Source organism: Sarcophilus harrisii, chromosome 3, assembly GCF_902635505.1.
Source record: "Sarcophilus harrisii chromosome 3, mSarHar1.11, whole genome shotgun sequence".
In the NCBI taxonomy this organism is placed as follows: Eukaryota; Metazoa; Chordata; class Mammalia; order Dasyuromorphia; family Dasyuridae; genus Sarcophilus; species Sarcophilus harrisii.
This window is the reverse complement of record NC_045428.1, coordinates 72,810,495-72,833,457: the sequence shown is the minus strand read 5'-3', so window position 1 is coordinate 72,833,457 and position 22,963 is coordinate 72,810,495. Positions and strand designations below refer to the sequence as shown.

The window sequence follows — 22,963 nt, the reverse complement described above, 5'->3', positions numbered from 1 at the left end:
CCACTGGTATGTTTCCATTAAAAACTTACAGAGTGATGTAGGGGCCAGGATTTACATTCTTATTGACACTTTTTACTGTCAGATGCTTCTCCAAATTTGATCTCTCCCTATGAACTTGTTTTCACATTCCAATAATGTTGTAGCTATAACTGTGTAGTGTACAGTGAAATTTAAATACCACAAAAAACTGGGATCATTGAGGATACCGAGTTGGCTGGTGGCCCAAATAGTAAGAAAAAAGCTGCTCCTCAAAGAGACAAATGTGGGAAAGTGATTTCTAGAGCTCTAAAATCCCAGATGTCGTGGAGACATTTCCTTTTTTGGGAAGCCATTAATCACTTCAGCTGTCCCAAGTATTCGAACTATTAAATTTCAAAAGCTGATTCCATGCTAAAAAAGGAAACAAAAACATATTATGAGAGAGAGTTAAAGATGAATGAAATAATAAGCTTTTGTACCATAATCTCCTCAGTGGTGGGGGGAGGGGAAGGGAGAGAGACAGAGACAGAGAATATTAGGGAGAGGAAGAGGAAGAAAGGAGAAAAAGCAGAAGAAAGAGAAGAGGAGAAAGAGGACAAGGAAGAAAAGGAGAAGGAGGAGGAGATGATGAAGAAATGAGAAACAAGAACAGAACAAAGAGCCGGAGATATATATTAATATGTATCTCTCAAGGATATTCAATAAGATGGATTAAAAAGCTCATGAGGACTTTTAAGATGTCCAGAACTTTCTGGCGAAGCAAAAATTAAAAAGAAAAAAATGGTTAGCGTTATTTAGATCCTGGTTTTTTAATTTGTGAGTTGTAACCCGATATGGACATTGTTGCAACTGAATGTAAAGGTTGTGAAATTATGATTTGTTATCAGTAAATGTTTGATTTCTATATCTATTTCATATATCTACATACCTGAGGTCACAAAAATTTCTTGGGGGAAGGGGGGACGGTTTGAGTGGGAAAAATTTAAGCAGCCCTTGGTTTAGACAAGATGCAAGAAATGTACTTTTACCTTAACTGTTTGCATATTTTAAATGACATTTCTTTGTGTAAACAGAGTTGGATGGGCTCAAATAATCTAATCTAGCCTATATTTGGTCAAGAATTTTCCCTTCAAAGGCCCGAGTTGGGTTTGAAGACTTCATGTAAAAGAGATTACTCTGCCTCTAAAGGGAGCCTCCTCACTTTTGTATGATATTGTTGGGAAGATTTTCCTTACTTTGAGTGGAAATTTCCATCGATGGCTCCAAATTCTGCCTTATGGAGATAAGGGAGAATAATTGTAACCCCTTTTTCACATGACACCTTCAAATACTGCAAAACCCACTACTAGGACCCTCTTAAGTTTAGCCTAGAAGGGAGAAAACACATCCAGGTGCTTATCAATGACCCTGAATTATGTGCATGTTAAATTTCACTTTGTCTCTGGAGACATGATGCATATCTAACATTTTTTTGACTCAGTTTACTTTTTCCTTTTGGAGATTCAGATAAAAATTAATTGCCCTTCTAGAAAGGGTTTGAAAGCAGCCTTATTCTGTTATACTTCGTGGGAATTAAAAAACAAAACAAAACACTATACACCAAGATAAAGTCAAAATGGGTTCATGATATAGACATAAAGAATGAGATTATAAATGAATTAGAAGAATACAAGACAGTTCATGATCTAGACATAAAGAATGAGATTATAAATGAATTAGAAGAATACAAGACAGTTTACTTCTCAGACCTGTCCAGGAGGAAGGACTTTGTGACCAAAGAAGAACCAGAGATCATTATTGATCACAAAATAGAAAATTTTGATTATATTGTTAAAAAGTTTTTATACAAACAAAACTAATGCAGACAAGATTCGAAGGGAAGCAATAAACTGGGAAAACCTTTTTACATTTAAGGGTCCTGTTAAAGGCCTCATTTCTAAAATATATAAAGAACTGACTCAATTTTATAAGAATTCAAGCCATTCTCCAATTGATAAATGGTGAAAGGATATAAATTGACAATTTTTGGATGAAGAAATTGAAACCATTTCTAGTCATATGAGAAGGTGCTCCAAATCATTATTGATCAGGGAAATGCAAATTAAGATAACTTTGAGATACCACTACACACCTCTCAAATTGGCTAAGATGCCAGGAAAAGATAATGATGACATGACAAATGTTGGAGGGGATTTGGGAAAACTGAGTCACTGATACATTGTTGGTGGAATTATGAATGTATCCAACCATTCTGGAGAGCAATTTGGAACTATGCTCTAAAAGTTATCAAACTGCATACCCTTTGATTGAGCAGTGTTACTACTGGGCTTATATCCCTTAAAGAAGAGAAAGGGTCTTGTATGTGCAAAAATGTTTGTGGCAGCCCTTTTTGTAGTGGCTAGAAACTGGAAATTTAGTGGATGCCCATCAATTGGAGAATGGCTGAATAAATTGTGGCATATGAATATTATTGTTGTATAAGAAATGACCAGCAGGAGGATTTCAGAGAAGCCTAAAGACTTACATGAACTGATGCTAAGTGAAATGAGCAGAATCAGGAGATCATTATACACTTCAACAATAATACTATATGATCAATTCTGATGGACTTGGCTCTCTTCAACAATGAGATGATTCAAACCAGTTCCAATTGTTGAATAATGAAGAGAATCGGCTACACCCAGAGAGAGAACTATGGGAACTGAATGTGGATCACAACATAGCATTTCCACTCTTTCTGTTATTGTTTTCTTGCATTTTTGTTTTTCTTCTCAGGTTTTTTTCTTTTTTTCCAGATCCAATTTTTCTTGTGCAGCAAGATAACTGAATAAACACATATACATATATTGTATTTAATATATTTAATATGTATTGGACTACCTGCCATCTAGGGGAGGGGGTGAGGGGAAGGAGAAGAAAAGTTGGAACAGAAGGTTTTGCAAGGGTCAGTGTTAAAAAATTACCCATGCATATGTTTTGTAAATAAAAAGCTATATTAAAAAAAAGAAAAGAGATGTGGTAGACCATTGTAGTTCTCTGCTTTCTCATTACATATATTCATGCAATTCTTCAGCTTGTTTAATATCTAGCAATATTTGATGTAATTGCAGTCAGTGCTAAATTATCCTGGTTAAAATCCCTCTCCTTATAAACTAAGATGTAGCCACCATCTTCCTTCTCCTCTGGCTATCATCTATGTGACATAATCAACCTGTACCCAATAAATACTGAGTGAGACCCAGGCAGTCACAGAACCAAAAAACCCCCCAAAAAACAAAAGAACAACTCAGAATATAATAAGAAAAACAAAAACCATGTCATCACCAGAGATTGACCAAAGGGATTTATTGATTGTTGGATTCTTTCAAGGGTACTCATTTATCCATGGTGGATAGTCCTGAAAAAGTATTTAACTTGGACTTGAAACTTATAGAAACTTTGTCCAAGTCATTTGCAAACATTTAACTTGTGCAGTAGAAATGTAACTTGGGGATGCATAAAGAAACTAAAAAGGTGCATAAAAAATTGGGGAGGCCTTCTGTATAGTATAGTCCAAATTCCTTTGGTTTTTCCTGTCTTCTTGGTCAGCTGATCTGGAGAGCTGAGTATGAATGTTCCTGAAATTCTTGGCTTAATTTCCAGTCAGTCTTCATAGAGAAACTTGTTCTGTTAAGAATGGAGAAGTTAGAGTTAGATTTGTAAAATTAAATAAATAAAATAAAAGCAATAAGTAGCAGACATTCTTGAGAACAGATTAGTAATTTGTTTTTAAAAATCAACAAGCATTATTAAGTATGAGGCACTGAGGATATTAAGGATATTAACAGAGAAAGTTAAAAACAAAGCCTGCCTTCAGAGAACTTCTATAGTTATCCCTTCCACATTTTGACTTTCCTCATCACAGTTTTGATATAGCATTGGTCAGCATAAGAAATTAAATGGGAATTTGGGGGGAGTTTTGTGGATGCTTGTAGACAACACATGAAGCCCAGCAGATGACACAGAAAAAGTTTAGAAACTCAGAAATGCATAAAATATATGTATAGTATTGTATAATATCAACCCAAATTTTACAGTAAATACTATAAATACTTCATAAAAGAAAAATGGAAAAATTCAGGCTTTTTCTCTGGTACAAAGGGAAGGCCAAAAAATTTTACCTAGATTTTCCACTTTGGGGAATTACCATGCCTCTAATCTTGTTATATGGAAGGGATAACTGTATTCTAATAGACATATAAATTAATAAGTAATTTTGTGACTTAGGTAGAATAATTGGAATGTAACCTTAGACAAAGTACTAGGGACTTTTTGGTTACAAAATTAGTGTCTTGGAAGTGTATAATCTTAGGCTATGATTCTATCTTGTACATTACGGAAACAAATGGCTATTTAAGGCACTGATAGATCTTCATTATGGTTTTGTTTTTCATCCAGGCCTATGATTTTGATTATTCATTTAATTTAATTAGGGGAAACTCCTAGTTTTGAAATTTCTTGTACCCCTAATTCATTTGTAATCTTAAAATTGTCAATAGGTTCTGAGAGAGGTTGTAACTGTTCCACCATCACACAGTCATTAGATAACAACAGATATAAGACTTGATTCTAAATCTTTCTTTATATAAGACCTGAACTATCCACCAAACTATGATGCCCTTCATTTTTTTTTTCTTTTGAATAATCAATTGAATTCTGATAATTTTATCTAGGATATAACCTTATAACTATTTATGGAAGCTTCTTAGTTAATTATCATATGCTACTTCCCCTTTCCCCCAAACCTTGTTCCTCTAATTCTCTTTTTTTGGAATGTTATCTCCACTATTCTCCCAGCTGAAATCCTATTTATCTTTCTAGACAGAGCTCAAATAACACCTTCCCTCCTATTCCAGACAGTTCATTTGCCTCTCTGCAAGTGAAAACACTCCCTTTGTACCACTCACCTAATATTACCATTCTCTCCTATAGTATCATTATTTGCCTTTTTATCTTATCTCTCCTGCTCTAACATAGCCAGTGGACCTCAAGGATAGTAGTGCCTTGGGTGTCTTTGGATCACAGTAAGTGCCTTGGCTGGCTTAGAGCAGGCTCTTAACAAAATGCTTGTTACATTCAAAATGAAACAAAATGGTACTGGAGACAAAGAAGTACTTAGAGTTTAAAAAGTTTTCAATCTTGTCCTTTACTTATCATCCTTCATAAGTGTGGAGGGGGGGGAAGGGAACCACCACTGATTTGTCATCAGGAAGATAAGCTTTTATGCACTTAACCTGTATTATTTTGGATGCTAGTTATTTGTGTATGTGACACTTCTCTCCCTACCCCAACCCCAACCCTTTGCATTGTAAGTGCCTCAAGGGAAGGAGCAGGGCATTATTTGTGTATACCCCAACTAATGTCTCTCATACATTTGTCTCTAGGTTGAAAATATTTTGCATGTATATGAGTGAAATTGCAGGGTTTAATTTTAAAATAGTTTAAAAGTTTTAAAATAGTTAAAATAGTATTTTAGCTGGTACTGATCAATAGATATCTTACTTTTGGTGAAGAGGGGAAAGTTTTTGGTTAATGTGGACAGTTTGGGGCTACAACCAAATTATATGACCTACTTCTATACTGAATCTATGATTTTTGTAGCATTTTGGACCTAATTAAAGACATTAACCAATAACAAGCTTAATTTTGTATGGTGAAAGTTAAGAATATACAGGAAAGAACATGTATTATTTTTTCAGACAGACACAAATATAAGGAAACCATAATTCAAAATGCAATTACATCAAATAGCTGGTGTTCTTGAGTAGTGGTTCTTAATTGGAATGAACTTAATTATATCTGTAGAAGACACAATCCTCAGACAAAGGACAAAGTCAAATAAATCATGCAGATTAAAGGGATGCTATTTTACCTTGAGAGTTCCATTTATATAGACATGATGTGTTTGACAAAGGCTGTGGAATAATACAATAATAGTGTTAGAGAATTACTAAAGTTTCATAAAAGGTTTATATACAATCTTCTAAATCCTAATTATTTTTTGCTATGAGACTAGGAGGTTTAGTACATGGCTATCTGTTACCATTTGTGTGACTCAATCTTCCAAGCTGGTCTTATTTTTATCTTAATAGACAGGTGATGAGTTTAGTATCCTTAGAATACAAGCCTTAGTGAATCTTAGATATATACATGTATTTAAAATACATGTTATGTTTTAATCCATGCACATTTTGCAAAGTTATAGAGCTTCAAAAATATGTATTTATAGAAAGTCTGTTAATACAGAAATGAACAGCTGGCATTTGATAATGGGATTTGGATTTCTGTTGTATGGCTTAGCATAAAGAAATGACAAGACACCTGGAGTATACCTAAGAAAGCCTGATAAGAATGTAATTGCCTTATTCCTTGCAAATCTAATCAAAAGGGCTTTAAATTGAAAAGACAAGGAGGCTGGGGGAAGGGGAAAACTACCAGTGTACATGCACCAAGCTAGATACCATGAAGAATAGCTAGAGTGTAAGAAGAATAGCAGTTGAGTTACTCAGCTTTTATAAAAAGGAGATAAAAATCAGCAGAAGGAACTAGTAGTTATAATATATGTAGCCTCAAATGTCTACTCATAAATACAAATCATAAAGGCAATAGGTGCGGTGAAATAAGAGGCAGCTAGATGACACAGTGGATAATGTGTGGGGTCTGGAGTTATAAAGACTCATCTTCCCGAGTTCAAATCTGCCCTCAGACACTATGTGACCCTGGGCAAGTCACTTAATCCTGTTTGCCTCAGTTTTTTTTAATGTATAAAAAAAACTGGAGAAGGAAATAGCAAACCACTCCAGTAACTTTGGCAAGAAAATCCCAAATGGATCACAGACTCAGCCACAATTGAAATGACTGAAAAATAAGAACAATGAAATGAATTAGAATGCAAATTTGACCTCTTATGGGTGCCATAATCTTGGTGGGAGAAGATCTATAATTCTGGAGGGGTATACCTTATTCACATGTGGTAAAGGATTTGAAGGGGGAGGGAAACAAGGTAGTATATATTAAGAAGATATGCTTTTATGAGAAGATAATACTATGAATTTAGCAAAGAAAAACATGGTGTCGACACTTGGGACTAGTAGTTTTATCATCAAAGTATATTACAGACTGCTACTTCTAAAGAAATAGATGAGGAGTTTAGGAAAGATCATAAACCTGGAAAAGAGTCATGGAATAGCAGAGATAAGGAACATAGATTATCCAGATATCTGCTCAAATTCTCTAGCAGTGGAGCTAATAATTTTCAGACTTACATTAAAAGGAATTTTATCCTTCCAAAAGATAAAAAGAAATAATAAAGAAACATCCAATTCTAGGTCGGATTCTTGCCAAAAAGGAAAGAATTAGTTGTCTGAGGTGAGAGCAAACTAACCTGGTTGGGGGAAAGACATGAACATTCAGTGCCTAGAATTTGTGTTGGAGGAGAGGAAATTCAGGATTAGTTTGACATGTATGCTAGGCTCGGGGAGGACAGGTTTTAAGGGATTTAGAGAAAGAATGTGATCCAATGCTTTAATATGATACAGAAAAAGTCAGTCTGAGAGGGATGGGACATTTTTCAGCATAAAGTTCAGAAGACAGAGAACAATTCCATTGAGGAAGAAAAAAAGGAGTTATCCAAAGAGACTGGTGTGGGTATATAAAAAACAGATTACCAATGTGTATATATATGCATATGTGTATGTGTGTGTGTTGTGTGTTTGTGTATGTAGGTCAGAAGACAGAGGCAGGGGGCAGGTAATAGGATAAATTAGACCATGAAGAAGATCTGAAAGAACAACTTAAAAAAGTGGTAAAGCCAAGAGTGAACAGAAGCCATCAAAGAAAAAGTAAGTTGTTTCCTTTCCCTCCCTCTACCACCTATATTTAAAAGAGAAAGTTCAAAGAAAGGATTGGATTTTGCTGGTTGATAGGGATTACTAGAGGTCACCGATGAGGGAGAGGGAGAACTTAATTCTTTTCTTCTGTTTTTTTTTTTTCCTGCTAAGAAAAAATGATATCTGAACTAGAAAAAATAGAACAAATGTCCAAATAAATGATAATAGGGAATTGATACCCAAGATAAGATAGTGAAGAGATAAAGAGAAATCACTTAGCTTCCCCTTCAAGAATTCAAGTCAATTGGCCAAACCCAATTAACATCTTTTTGGATTCATATTTTTCTAGTCTATTTTCCATGTAACCGTCAAGTCAATATGGCAGAATTGGTGGTCTGATCTTGTCACTCACTCCATTGCTCAAAAAATTCTAACAATCCTTCCCATCTCTAGAATGAAATGTGAATTCCTCTTCTTGACTTTTAAAGCAACTCCAACGTTCCTCCTCAGTTTTATTACACAGAATTTTCCTTCATAGTTTCAACCAAACTGAGCTACTTATCCCTTGCATGTAACATTCCATTCTCTTCCTCTGGACTTTGGAGCAGGCAAAGAGAAATGCCTTCCCTTTGACCCTTTGCCTGTCTGAATCCCTGTTTCCAGATTCAACCAAAAGTTAGCTTCCATCTGAGACCTAACACTCTCCCCTTGGGAAATTACTTTGTTATTACTAAGCTGTGTATATTTCCTCAGATAGAATGTAAACTCCTTGAGGTCAGGGGATGTTATATGTCTTTGATTATCCATTGGTAAGGTAGTAGGTACTTATGAAGTGTTGAACAAGGAAACAAGTTACATCCTTAGTTAATGAAAATACTAATTGATGTGATCACTGAACCACTATCATATACCTGAATACCTGAGAGACTGCAGAAAATAGTATAGGGTCCTGCAATATTGGACAAAAGCACATTAATTTTTAAAAAATAAAATAAAAAGGTAAAGAACAGAGTCTACAAAGTATAGGCCAGAAGCTGGACTTTAGTAAAGGATTTTTTTCTAGGAATTAAGAGATTGTCAGTTAACATCTAGAAACGGAGAGGCCCCTACAAAAAGCCAGCCTAACTTCATCAAGGACAAATGAAGCCAGGTCAAACTTATTTCCATTTTTGGGCAGTTACTAAACTATTAGATAAGAAGGCTACAGTTGATACAATCTTCAAGATTCAAGCAGTTAATAAACTACAAGCAGATACAATCTACAAGATTCAAGCAGTTAATAAACACAGCTTTTCTGCTATTCTTGTGGAAAATATGGAAAGAGGAGGACTGGGTGATAATACAATTAGATTTGTAAATGGTTGAATAGCCTGACTCAAAGAACAGTCATTAATGCTTCTTGGCAGTAGGACTCTAGTAGAGTAGCTCTGTAACGTTCAACATTTTTCTAATGACTTGGATAAAGGCAATTATGGCAGACTCATCCAGTTTGCAAATGACACAAATCTGTGAGAAATCAATAACACACTGGAGAGGAAAATCAAGATCCAAAAAAATATTGGCAGACTATAAAATGGTGTTGAATCTATTCAGATGAAATTTAATGGGGATAAGTGTAACGTAGTATACTTGGGCTCTGAAAAAAAAATCAGCTTTGTATGTATTAGATTTGGGAAATATGATTGGAAAGTAGTTTGTCTGAAAAAGATCTGGGTTTTTTTTAATTGGCCTTCAGGCTCAATATGATTCAACAGTGTCCTATGGGAGCCAAAAATGGTAATGAAATCAGTAATAATCCCACTCTACTCTTGTACTGATAAGGCCACTGCTGGAGCACTATATTCTGTTCTGGATATGCTTTTTCAAGAATGACATTGATAAATGGGAGAATGTCCAGGGAAATGCCATTAGAATGGTGAAAGATCCTCGAGTCTGGGCCAAAAGAGGAATGTTTAAAGGAACTGAGAATATTGATTTTGGAGAAGAGACAGTAACTGTCTACAAGTACAGGAAAGATTATACTTGTTCTCTTTGGTCCCTGAAAGGAGAACTAACAAGAACAGCAGGAATTGCTGAAAGGCAAATCTAAGTTTGATGTAAAGGAAAAACATACTTCCTAGCAATTAGAATTAGCCAAAAGTGAGATGGAATGCTCTTGATGCGTAGTGGGTCTGATGTGTTGTAGTGAGGATTGAAGTTGTTGCATTAGATGATCACCAAGATACTTTCCTATTTTGAAAAAGGCACCGGGTTATATTCAGATATAGCTGCTTCATTATGCCTCTAAAATAATTATCAGGAAGACTTGTTCAGTTGTGTCAGACTCTTCCTGACCCCATTTGGGGTTTTCTTGGCAGAGATGTTGGAGAGGTTTGCCATTTCCTTCTCCAGCTCATTTTATAGAAGAAACTGAATCCAACCTAATTAAATGATTTGCTCAGGGTCACAGAGCTAGAAAATGATGAGGCCAGATTTGAACTCATGAAAATGAGTGGTACTGATTCCAAGCCCAGTGTTCTAGTCACTGCTCCACCCAGCTGTTCCAGGAAGATACTTTGCCATTTTAAGAAACATTTTTTTTAAACTTAAGAGTGCACAAATTTCAAATTTAGTGTACACTGATGGGGATCTTACCTCGTAATCATATAGTCCCTAACCAAGTCGTTTATAGTCAATACTCAAATGGCTCTGGAGTGTCCTGAATTTGGATGTTTCCTGCAACCATGCAGACTGGAACCCATTGGAATCAATGCCCACCAGCCTGTGTGACTCTCGTCCATTTTCTCTCATATGTTTGCCACAAGGGGTCCACTCAATGAGCTGGAGGTCCTTTTTTGGTAGTTTTCCTTTGATATCCCAATGACTCTTGGAAGTAATAAACTATACAATTTATTATTGTGTAGTAAATTACATGGGAAGAATGAGTCCTGGGGAAATCAGTCATTTTACATTCAGAGGACTCAGACCCACATGAGGTAAGAAATGTTTCATCTCTGTCTGCCTCAATTGCCGCATCTATAAAATGGCACCTACCTCCCAGGGTTGGTGCGAGGATGAAATCAGATATTTTTAAACCTTAAAGGGCTATTATTAAATAATAGCTATTATCATTATCATGCCAACAAAAATGAGTATTCCAGAGCCTACCTTCATAATTGATGCAGCCATTGGAGTCTTCTTGACCTGCCATCAGGGCTTCCACCTCCTCTTCCTTCATCTTTTCACCTGAAGAGAAAAAAAAAAGGTTGTAGCTGTTTAGAAATAAGAATAGAAAGCAGTTTCCTAATACATCCCAACTTGTTTTTCTAATTTTATTCAGCAATGCTAATTTGAGAAGTGAATAAAGGCTAGTCTTGGAGTTAAGAAGACTTAGACTCAAGACCTGCCTTTGACAAATCTGGTTGTGTGATTGTGGGTGAATCTTTTAATCTCCTGGGTTCCAGACAGTTCTCTAAATTATAGAGGAATATCTAATGTAGGGAATTAGGGAAAGGATTTTCCACACTGGGATTTCCTAGATATTAATGAAATTACTTATCTAAAATCTTCATGCACTTGCTCCTCTCCATTCTAGTTTTTAGGGGTAAAAAAATATAGTTTTGAATATTTGAAAAAATACCACAATGCATTTATATTCTTATGAATTAAGATTATTAAAGTTCTATTATTCTATCCTCTAAGACCTGCCTCTTAGAAGTAGATTCTTTTAACCAAGTTCCGACATCCTAAAAATAAATTTTGAGACTGACTGGCCAAAGTTCTCAGTGATTTTTTTCTCCTTGTTACTAGTCATCAATTGTACTTTGGAACATTTCCCTTCTTTGCACTGATTAAGTCTCCCTTAACCAATTTCTTTCTTTCTTCTTCATGGCCAGTCTTTATGATGCCCTTAGGAAATCAGGGGTACTTACCCAGGGTAGCTAGCACGTGGCGAAGTTCAGCACCCATGACTGTACCATTGCCCTCCTTGTCAAAGACACGCAACCCTTCAACAAAGTCTTCATAACTTCCCTGGTCTTTGTTGTTGGAAATAGCCTGCATCATGGGCAGGAACTGCTCAAACTCAATTTTCTTGGCATTCATCTCTGAAAGAAATGTCACCATTTTGATATTTATGAACCCTACAGGATCTATCAGCTCTTCAGCTTAATGTGGGTTTCAGAACAAGATGACCCTATTCTCTTATGCTATCTATAATAGCTGCTCAATTTTTGTAGATAAGGGAACTAAAAAAGTCCCCAAACAATATTTAATCTACTCTTAAAATGGTAAACTTTTAAATAGATTATTTTTAAATGGGGAAGCAATATAAAAGTCTGCTGAGATGTTATAAACATATAATACTTCAAAAACAAGATTGGAATAGAGTGAATTCGAAATGGAACTTTTTAATAATGCTGTCTGTTGAATCCCTACTGTGTGCCAGCTTGCTATACAAAGTATTTTCTTCTTAAAGGTATTGAAGAAAAAAGTAGAGAAGGTAGTAGGAGATTGAGAAGCAGTGTGGTACAGTGGGAAGAAAATGGTAGCTCTGAGTTCAGATTCTAGTTCTATCACTTTCCACACTTTCCACCTTTAGAGAAATCATCATCTCTCTATCTTTTGTTTCTCATCTATAAATGAGAGGGTTGAACTACCTAACCTCTAAAGTTCTTTCTAGCTTTAAGTTTAAGTCTAATATAAGTCTGGACTTAATTCTTGAAGTCCAAAATTGGATGGGAGAGCTTTCTTTGACATATTTTAGCAATCTGTAATGCCCTACAGACTTTGAGTACCCACCTGACCATGACAAAATAGTAAAATGGCTTAGTCATTTATATACAGAAGAAGAAAATTATTTCTACATATAAACCATATTTTCCCTCCTCCAGAGTGCTCTCTTAAAATGAAAATTAAATTGGAGAGCAAAGATTAAAACAGATTGAATTTTGAATGCTAAAGAAATGAGCTACATTAATCTAATCATTCCATGGTCAAAGATGGATGTTTAATTAGAAAAAAAGGCATTTTAAAAATAAGATTTTTACCTCTGTTCTCTCACCTTATCTCATGCTCTAGATATTTTTAGCATGATTAAGCTTGATAAAATTTATCCTGGGGAGGTTTGGGGTAGAAAGAGAGAAAAATCTGGATATAATGGTGATTTAATGGCTAGTGTTTATAATAATGATTTATAATATAATAATAAAACACTCAAAAATTTGTAAAGTGCTTTCCTGGGGCAACTAGGTGGTGTAGAGGATAGAGAGTACAGAGCTTGGAGTTGGAGAGAACCATTTCTTGAGTTGAAATCTGGCCTCAGACACCATCTGTGTGACCCTGGGCAAATTACTTATTCCTATTTGCCTCAGTTTCTATAAAAATGAACTGGAGAATGGAATGGTGAACTACTTCAGGATTTTTGCCAAAAAACTCCAAATGGGATTATGAAAACTTGGACACAACTGAAAAATAACTGAATAACAACAACATAATTTAGTAATAGCTAGCATTTACATAACAGTTAGTAAAGTGTTTTTACCCTGGAGTAATTTGACGATCCTTCTCCAGCTCATTTTATAGATGAGGAAATTGGAGTAAATAGGGTTAAGTGACTTGCTCAAGGTCATACAGCTAGTGTCTGAGGCTGGTTTTAATTCAGGTCTTCCTGACTCCAGATCTGGTGCTCTATCCACTAGTCACTTCACTGCTCGCAATGTTTACTCTATGCTAATGGCTGAATATCACTGTTGAAGGACTGATTTCTCAATTAATGGGTGTGAATTTTGCAAAACATATTCTTCACTGATTTTTACAACATTTTACTTGTAAAAGTACAAAAATATATCTGAATTCAAATTTTGAAGTCTATTGGGATCTTCTACAAATGGAAGCTATTATCAAGTCTATGCTTTATTTAATCATAGATTCTTTGGAGATTGCTAAAGAATATACTGAGTGCAGATTGATATTTTAAAAATTTCAAAATTTCTGCATGAATCATCAAAACCACTGTCTTCCCATCGCTGTATTTTCCAAGAATGAAGCAATGTAGTGTTGGGGGGGGAAAAGCAGCCTTTGAATTAAAAAGAGCTGAATTCCAGTCCTGCACACACTCCACATGACTCAATCTCAATCTTGGGCCACTAAAATAATTATAAATGTTGCTGATCTGTGTTGCTGGTAGGAATTTTTATACAAATAATTCTCTACATTGATTAAATCATAGGCCTAGCAATTCCCCACATCATTTATGACCATGTTACTATTTCAATGGAGAAGCTACAGTACAAGGAAGTAAGTTATTTGAAGCCTAGGCTATGGAACCTGACATGACCTGAACAAAACAGGTTTTCAGTTTCTCGGAGACATTGGTTTCATTCCCTACCTTCATTGCTGGGATTTCCCAGAACCTTCTTGACCTCTGCATTGGTTGGGTTGGTACCCAGAGCTCGCAGGACATCACCAACTTGGCTTAATGTGATCTTGCTTTCGCCAGTCCTGTCAAAGAGGAGGAAAGCCTCCTTGAAGTCTGTAAGAAGAAAGAAGGTGTGTTATTCAGGGATTCCTTCCTACCACAGGTCTATCAGTTAAAAATGACCTCTATATGTTTCTGGTCAAGCCAGACTGAGATTTTTTTTTAATCCTTTAAAAACTTCTAGGTCTTATTTTCTTAAATATGCTTTTCTTCAAATAGCAAATACTATCAATGTCCTCATTATATTCTCACTTGCCTTGTCTGTCATTGCCTCTGGAAATTACAAAACTGCTTTTAAAACCTCTCTTCATAAATCCCTTTTATCTATTTCACAAAAAGGCAATTCATGCCATATTTATTCCTTTTTTGCTCATTTAATCTATATTTGCTACTTTGATGAACAGTTATGAGTTCATTTCTCTTAAAGGGCAATAGATTCCTCTTCTGGCTTTGCCATTTACAAGCTATGAGACAAAACTGTGAGTCATTTCACTGAATGTCAGTTTCCATATCTGTAAAATGGATACAGTAAAGACAAGATGGTATTTTAATTGTCAACCTTGCAAAGTCTCTATGAGGCAAACACTTGTTAAATGCAAAGTGCCGTACAACTTGAGCTATTGTTACAGGTGACCTTAGGAGTCCTGGGACTCATCTCATTATTACTAATCATTAATATCTCTCTTCCTTCCTTCCTTCCTTTCTTTCTTGCTTTTTTCCTTTCTTTTCAAGTAAGTAGTTGACTAGTTTTAGTTATGTAAAATCTAAGTCAAAATTTTCATAATAAATCTATTGGTTTCTTAAGGTCCTAGTTCCTTTCATTGATTAAAGTGCAATAGGACAATAGTTTTCCTGAAGGCAAATAATGAACTCAGAGGCCTATAAATTCCCAGGTCAAAGTATACAAACCAAACTGATTTAGGTTGCCACAGAGCTAAATGCAATCTAATTGGAAAACTATTTAAATCATTTTTTCTATGTTTTTTTTTTCCCTTGAATTTTATCCCTTTATCATATAACAAATATCATATTCCAGTATCAATGTGCATCTCAAAGATACTAAATTACATAATAATAATAGTATTTATATAGCACCTACTATGTGTCAGGCATTGTGCTAAATACAACATAATATCTCACTTGATCCTTACAATAACTCTGGGAGAAGGGTGCTATTATTATCCCTATTTTACAATTGAGGAAACTGAGGCAGAAAGATTAAGTGACTTGCCCGGGGTTATATAACTAGCAAGTCATATAATTAAGCTTGAACTCAGTTTCCTGATTCCAGGCCCTTTGCTCTATGCATCATAGTGCCTTCAGCTTTTTTAGTCAGTATTATAATTTGATTTCACAGGCAGCTCTCTTTAAAAATTTAACCCCCAATCTCTAGAGAAAGTGAGCATTGACTGGATAAAGAAATGAGTGGTATAAGATAAAGCTAGAGCCATAATAATATCAAGAGGGCATTGGAGCAGGTTGTCATAGAAGACAGAGTTCGGGAATATATTTTTGGGAGTGGGAGAAAAAGACATGAAGCATTTTTTGGCATATGTGAATGTCACCAAAAAACACAATACATTTCTGACAGATGTGAATACCATCCTTTAACCTTGAAATTTAACTCTATCTGGACAATTATCCTCTGCCATACTAAAAGATCATTAGTTTAGGAACATTCACTGGCCAACGACTAAGAGATTTTACTCCTTTAATACGAAACTACAGTTTTAAAGTCACTGTGCAGCATTTGCGATAAAGACTCAACTTTTCTGTGACCAGTTCTAAGAGAACACACTACAAACGCTGATAGATGATCCACAAGTCATGAGTCATTATGCTCTCTTTCATCTTCCTTAATGGACTTGTGAAATCGGAGTCTTCTGGTACTGGTGTTAGTCCTCCATATACAGTCTGCTTAGGTTGACTATCACCCTAGTCAAACTGCTGATGCAGGAGGAGGATTTTATGGATTGTAACAAGATAGCTTCAAAGCTAACCCTCTCTACTTTAAATGCTGAGACCAAAAACAGACTCTCCCTGATCAGTTTCCTTCTTGGAGAAGAAGGAAACCTTGCTTTAATTGGAAATCTTTTTAAGCAATGCTAGACTCTCTAAGAATCTAGGAGTTCCTCAGAAGAACCAGAAGATCTTCAGTTTTGTAAATATTTCATATTTTCTGGTTACATTTTTTTAGGGGCTTCAGTGCTCAATCTTGATACATTCAAAACTAAATTATACCAACAGATCTATGTAGCTTTCACAATATTTCCGATCCTTAAGTTTGAATTTCCAGGCATGAGAGAAAAAAAAATGACCCCTTATATAATGTCTTTCTTTTTCTTGAAATTTAAAGCAAGTTTAACAGATAGAACGAAGTGACTTAATGTGGACCAACCCAATCCTTTTGTCTCCTAAATAGATATTAATTGTTCCATAGCCTAGCCCTACAATGATACAACAGTAATAATTAAATTGCAAGTTAGACATTGCAGAGGACCATAGGAGAAAGGAATATAGAAAGACCATGTCACTTACTCAGTTGAAGTGTCTTAAGGAAACAAAGTGAAATTTATACTGAGAGGAAGAAAAAGGAAGTAGAATCCCCCAATGATTTTTTTTTTTTTGAAGTGTCTGCTATGTTTTCTATTACATTGTTCTAAAATTCTAGTTAGCTTGATATGATTCTTTGGTGTCTTTATGAGACCATCAACTATGGTCATTCAGTAAATGTACTTGTAACTTTTCCAGGGATGATCCTTATTCTGTCTGAATTGACAAAAACATCATTATTTTTCAGACCTAGATTTAAGACTTTTTTGTCTTTTTCTTTTTTAATAAATAAGTTAAGTTTTTAAAATTAATCAGTGTGACTAATTCTAACTTATACATAGGGTAGGATGTTACCAATTTTACAGTTTACCTCCCTTTCAGTTTATTGGGTTTCCATGATAAAAATGTTCCCTGAAAATACCAAAACACCAAATATAAAGAACTGTCAAGGAATAGTATATCCTTATATAAATAGGAATATAAAAGGATATTAGTATTCCTGTTGGACAAAATTCTTTTAAGAAAAAAAATAAGGCATATTTCTAGAGAAAAGCAAGAAATGGATCTGTTGAACTAAAAAGGAAAGATCTTATAGTACTCTTTTTCTCTCTGTTCTAAAAGAATCAAGCATTGTATGTCTGGAACACAAGGAACACTTTCTTAATGTTCATTAAATTGCATCTTGAATGTTTTAGTCAGTCTCTGTTTATATGAAGGACATGGCCATTATTTAACATCAAGCATAGCCTGATAGAAAGTATGCCAACTTTCTACATAAACAAACAATACAACTTGATTTCATTTTTTTTTTTTTTGGTCAAAGTATAGAGATGATTATTACAAGATGAAAAAGGAAGTAGTGATAAGCCAATGGTTCTCTTTCTCTGAGTAATTTAGGCAGTCAAATTTAACAAGTTAGATCCCCTAAGAATTCTTTTGGGGTCTTAGATGATCAAATTAACTAGCTGAGTGGTCAAATAATTTTGCTAGATACTGGGTACAATTGGCTTTAATTTATTAAAAACAAATCAATATATCAGGTATTGCTACCAGTTGAAAACAATTCCTTTTTGTCCACCTAGAGACCTTTTGGCTGCAGTTCACAAACCTAAGACTCACTCTTGTTAAATGTTTATATTTAGAGAAGACTTCAGCTCAGTCTACCTATTATGGTAGGCAAGCCTAAAGGGGATAATTAGGGAGAGATTAGCTCTTCCCGAGAGTCAGTTTTTCCACATGCCTTTGTGAAGAGGCACCCATAGTAACAACAATCTGATTTAACTTACCATCCTGTTGCTCTTTAGAAAACTCGATCTGTTAGAAAGACATTAACCACAAAGAACTGTTTAACCAAACAGGTTTCTGATATTTCTGTGTTATCTAGCTGATTCCATGAGTCTATCTTTAGAGTAGGCTCCCAAATGAGCCCACTCTTTGGATTTCCCATGTAGCATAGATATTAATAGGAACAGCATGAAGCAAAATGCCTTGAAGGTTAGTGAAGAGCTAGGACTGAGGAGGTGAGATACTATCATTTCACCCCAGCCCTAGAGAAACTTTATTTTTGTTTCACTTACCAGCAATCTGGTCAGCACTGAAGGACTGCAGTGAAGAGAGGAAGAAAAAAAAAAAAAGATAGAGCTAATAATTGTTGAAAATGCATTGACAGAATCAAGAATATTCTCCTATTTAGTTTTCTAAATACAGAGGTGGTGAAAGTAGTCTACATCGAGGGAGGTTGCTGTGGCCTGAGAAGAACTACTTTGGGAGCAAGGGTAGTCTTTAAATCTAGGAATTTTAAGTCTGTGTAAAATAGACAACTGAAGAGAAATGGCATTTGATTCACTCAGATAGTGAATCAATGCTTAATCAAATGCTAAATAAATGCTCCCTAGAATAACAAAATGTTTGAGTTCAGTTAAGGTTTTGCCCTAGACATGCAGCATTAAGAAATGTTTTGAAGCATTATAATTGCTTAACTAAAACATTTTCTATTCAGAAAGATAATAAATCCAATGTATTAAAGGTACTTATCCATATAGTAACTATTAGTATCATAGGATCAAATTTCAGGACAGATGGTTTTCTAGTGAGGGCTGTTCTTGACTTCAGATACAAATGGCCATCATCCTGCATGGCAAATGTAATTCCCTTTAATCATTTATCTGGTGACTATTGGACCAACCTAGTATATATGGTTGGATGAAGCAACTCAATACAATTAAAAATGGCCCTTTCTACTGCCTTAGCCTCGAGTGAAATAGAAATCTGCCATGCTTGGCTGCTTCCCTTCCCTACTTCTTACCCCTCTCCATCCTTCACCCAGTCTCCCCAACCTAATTGCAACTTCCTTGTCTGTTTTTCTTCCCTGTCCCACTAGCAGTCCAGCAAGGGACTAATAAATAATTTCTTGGTCAGACCCACCATGATGATGTTGAGAAGCTGACGAGTTGAGCTGAAGGCTGCTCCTGTCCCTGAGTAGAGTCCTCCCTCTCACAAGGCTTCTTATTTATGGGGAAGCTGTGACTTCACAGCCCAGATCAGATATCAGAAGGAAGTGGCCACTCCCCTTGGAGAGTTCTTTAGCTTTCTTAGGGCAAAGGGAAAGAAGGATCTGTTTCTTACTGGGTCTATCATAAGAGCTATTTTAGGAGATCAGATAGGGCTTGGGAGTGGTCAGCTATAGTGTGACTGAAGCTTGTCAGCACTTCTCTGGTCTATTATCATCAAGGGGAGGATCTCTCATTGAATATTATCCATTTGGGAGGGTTTGTGCTTCTTCAGAAGTGGGTAAATTAAAATGCGGTTTAAGGGTCAGATTCTTCATGCTGGAGGTTTAGGGCCATGGCAAATGTTTGGTTAGCAAATGTGGTTATTACTTGGTGGGGAGGGCTTTTTAGTTTGCAACTACCTGGATCAGCCTGGTTTTGAGTTTCAAGAGCAGCTGTTAAAAAAAGTTTAACCTCCAATGTTCTAAAATTGACAGTAGGTCCCAACTGCAGAGACCTCCTTTAAAACTACTGAGAACTTTCTGTATATTTTAAGGATCGGACTGAGTGCCATTTATGTTAGCTTAAGCGAGTTGAAGAATAGTAGTATTCAGAACATTGAGTTAAGACCTCTGACATAAATGCGCTCAAGCCACTGAATCACCACATTCGAAGGCAACTTTGAGACATAAAGTATAATAAACCAGTTGTTAATCTATACTGATATAGGGATTTTCCACCATTTCTTATTCTATGCTAGTGCACTCCCTGATTTGGACCAAAGGCACCACAAAGAGAAAAATTTTACAATGCTTATTCCCAAGTAAGTTGCGTCTTTCTTCATTTACTAGGAATAAAAACTTGACCAAGGTAGAAACCATTTTGTTCTCCATTTTCCATGCATCTTCACTCTGAAAGCCCTAGCTTCTCTAATTCTGGTGCAGATGTCCTTCCTCCTCTCTTCCTACAGTGCTTTAATGTTATACCATCTTTATTTTTAATCTTCTCTTCCATTTTTAGGCAAGACTACCATTATGCTTTTTAAGGTTTCCATTTTGAAGTATGTCTATAAATATTTCTATAGCCATTTCTAATATCCATATTTTAAACCCTTATATTGATGACTCCTCCTGTTTAGCTTAGCTTTCTTCGGCTATAGAAAATAGATGTTGTTTTTGGATATCACTTTATAAAAAGGACTTGATGTTAAAGGAACTTGAATCAACCAACATGTTGTATTGTGGCAACTATGTTGGCTTTTACAAGACTTATAGATATATGGGGAACTAATAAATGTCTGAGAAATTGAAAGCAGGAGAAATTTGAAACAGAAACGTGGTTATTGGACAATGCTTTCTCTTCATTACTATCCCAGAGTATAGAAACTACTACTCCTGTGATGATCTTGGAGGAATACCAGTTACCAGATGTCCCCTTAAGTCTGAATTAAATACTTATCTATTTTCTATAGGCTAGGATAAAATTAATTAGTCATTAGCAAATTAACTTGAGTCACAAACATGACAAAGTTAAACTAAAAGTAGATGCTTTAATATAGTTCAAGTAAATCCTTCTTTCACAGGAAAGCTCAAGAAATAGGAGCATCCAAACTGTTAAGAGATCTGTTATTTGTAACTCTTCAAAGAGTTCTTAAAAGAATTTTTCAGGGGAGAGAACCAGACATTAAACTGAAGATGTTGACCAGATTATAGGGGCTCTTAACTTTTTTAGTATCATGGTATTAGTATTTCTCAGAATTTTTTAACGTATATAAACACAAAAGATTGCAAAGGAAATCAATGACATTGAAATTTAATTATCAAAAAATATATATTTTAAAAACCAAGTTTATTTGACCTTAGGTTAAGAATCCTTGCACTAAAAGAGTGATTTTCTTTGTGACAATAGATAAAGAATATTGCTTGAGGAATCTGAATTTTTAGGTGAGGACAGAGGATATTATTTTTGAATTATTAATACCATTATAAATACATGTAGCCTACAGTAGATGAAATTTTGAAGGCTCATTGGAGAAAATGGTGGTCATAGATAGAGGTGAAAAGACCTTTAGGAGGTAAGAGGGAAAGAGAAAAATGCTCATTTTATTTTGCTAATGAGCAGGAACTGAAAATATTAGAAAGATGTGTGAGACTGTATATAGAAGACCCCTAGTCTCCTTCCCCCCTTTTGTGCAGTTATGAGCAGCAAATAATTCAGAAAATGGGATTTATTTTGGTTTCAGATATTTGGTCTTAACGGTGTCATGGAAAGAACAATGTTTAAAGTTCCTTTAATTAAAAGTTGATTTGTAAAACATGATAGATGAATAAGAATGTTTCTTTCCTGTGAAATTCAAATTTTTTTGAAATTAACTTTTATTAACATGTGTATAAATAATATATATGCTACTTAAGGTATTTTGTATTAATCTTCCTGGATGGACAAAAATAACACAAAGTACTCTAAGTAGACTATACATTATTTTATGTGCATGTGATTTAAAAATTAATTTTCTGAAGACCAAACATAGACCCATATTCTATATCCTCTACTAAAGTGAGCCTGGGTTTCCAAAGTTTGTGTAAATGAAGCCCCAGTTGAGGTAGGTCCTAGCAAAAAGCAATTCTAAGCAGGGGCTAGTGGACTGGGACTCCATGGCTGAGGACTGTCTTTATAAAAGTTCATCCTTACAGTTGCTGCTGGTTGATGAGTTTTTCTGTCAGAGAAACTCATGAACATAGCCTGCTCAGGTTGGGGTGGGATGGGGGGGAAAGGGAAAGGAAATGGTAATGAGAAGATGAAGAGGTAGGGTGCAGTTATGATCTGCATCTGCAGAGGGAGCTCCTATATCAATAAAGATCATAGATCCACCAGCGTTCTGAAATGAATTCATAAAGAATCACTGGAGGATTCATTAAGGCAGCTTTGAAAATGAAAACCTTAAAGCTGACAAATGCAAATTTCATTTTTACTAGCCTGTCCTCTTTTTTGACCTGAACAGTAGCTAAAGAAATAAAATCTACATCCCTGAAATAACTATTGACTTTGGGCTTGTGGCAATTGGCAAGATATTCGTATTATTGCAAATTATGGAGCTTAGGTAGGCGGTCTTAAAGTACTTTTATTGTCTTGATTACAAAATCCCTGTCTCCCACTGGCTACTTTTGAAAATTTTTCCCCAAAAGATTTTCAGGAAGATATGAGAGATAATGGATAGAGTTTTGGACTTAAAGTGAGGATAAATCTCAGTTCAAATCCAATTCAAGACAATTACTAAATGGCCAAGTCAGTTAATTTCTGCCTCAAGGTCCTCATCTGTAAAACAGGGATAGGAAAATAAGCTCTACCTAATTTTTAAGCAGGCCTTCACTATTTCTCTACGTGCCTGTATTCAGGCTGTTCCCCATCCCTAGGATACTCCACCTAGGCACCTAATAGACTTGGAATTCACCCCTCTAGGATTTAAATCAAATCCTTTCTTCAACTTTCATTTTTTGTGGCCCCAGAGCTGAAGACAGTCCTTGGCATGCAGTGGGTATTAAATAGATTTTCAGTGAATTGAATTGAATAAAGCTGAGGGCATTAGAAGCCTAAACAAAGTAATGCTATATATAGTC

At 35.4% G+C, this 22,963-nt stretch overlaps 1 protein-coding gene across 1 annotated transcript; it reads right to left on the bottom strand.

The window, feature by feature from the left end:
* Positions 1-3,284: 3,284 nt before the first annotated feature.
* MYL1 (myosin light chain 1) lies at positions 3,285-19,435 on the bottom strand. Its single transcript, XM_012546395.2, has 7 exons — positions 19,282-19,435; positions 18,435-18,459; positions 14,215-14,358; positions 11,759-11,932; positions 10,995-11,072; positions 5,891-5,933; positions 3,285-3,645 (listed from the first exon to the last, which is right to left on the bottom strand). The coding sequence occupies exons 1-6, from the start codon at positions 19,282-19,284 to the stop codon at positions 5,905-5,907; spliced, it is 453 nt and encodes a 150-aa protein (XP_012401849.1). The 5' UTR covers positions 19,285-19,435; the 3' UTR covers positions 3,285-3,645; positions 5,891-5,904.
* Positions 19,436-22,963: the final 3,528 nt, after the last annotated feature.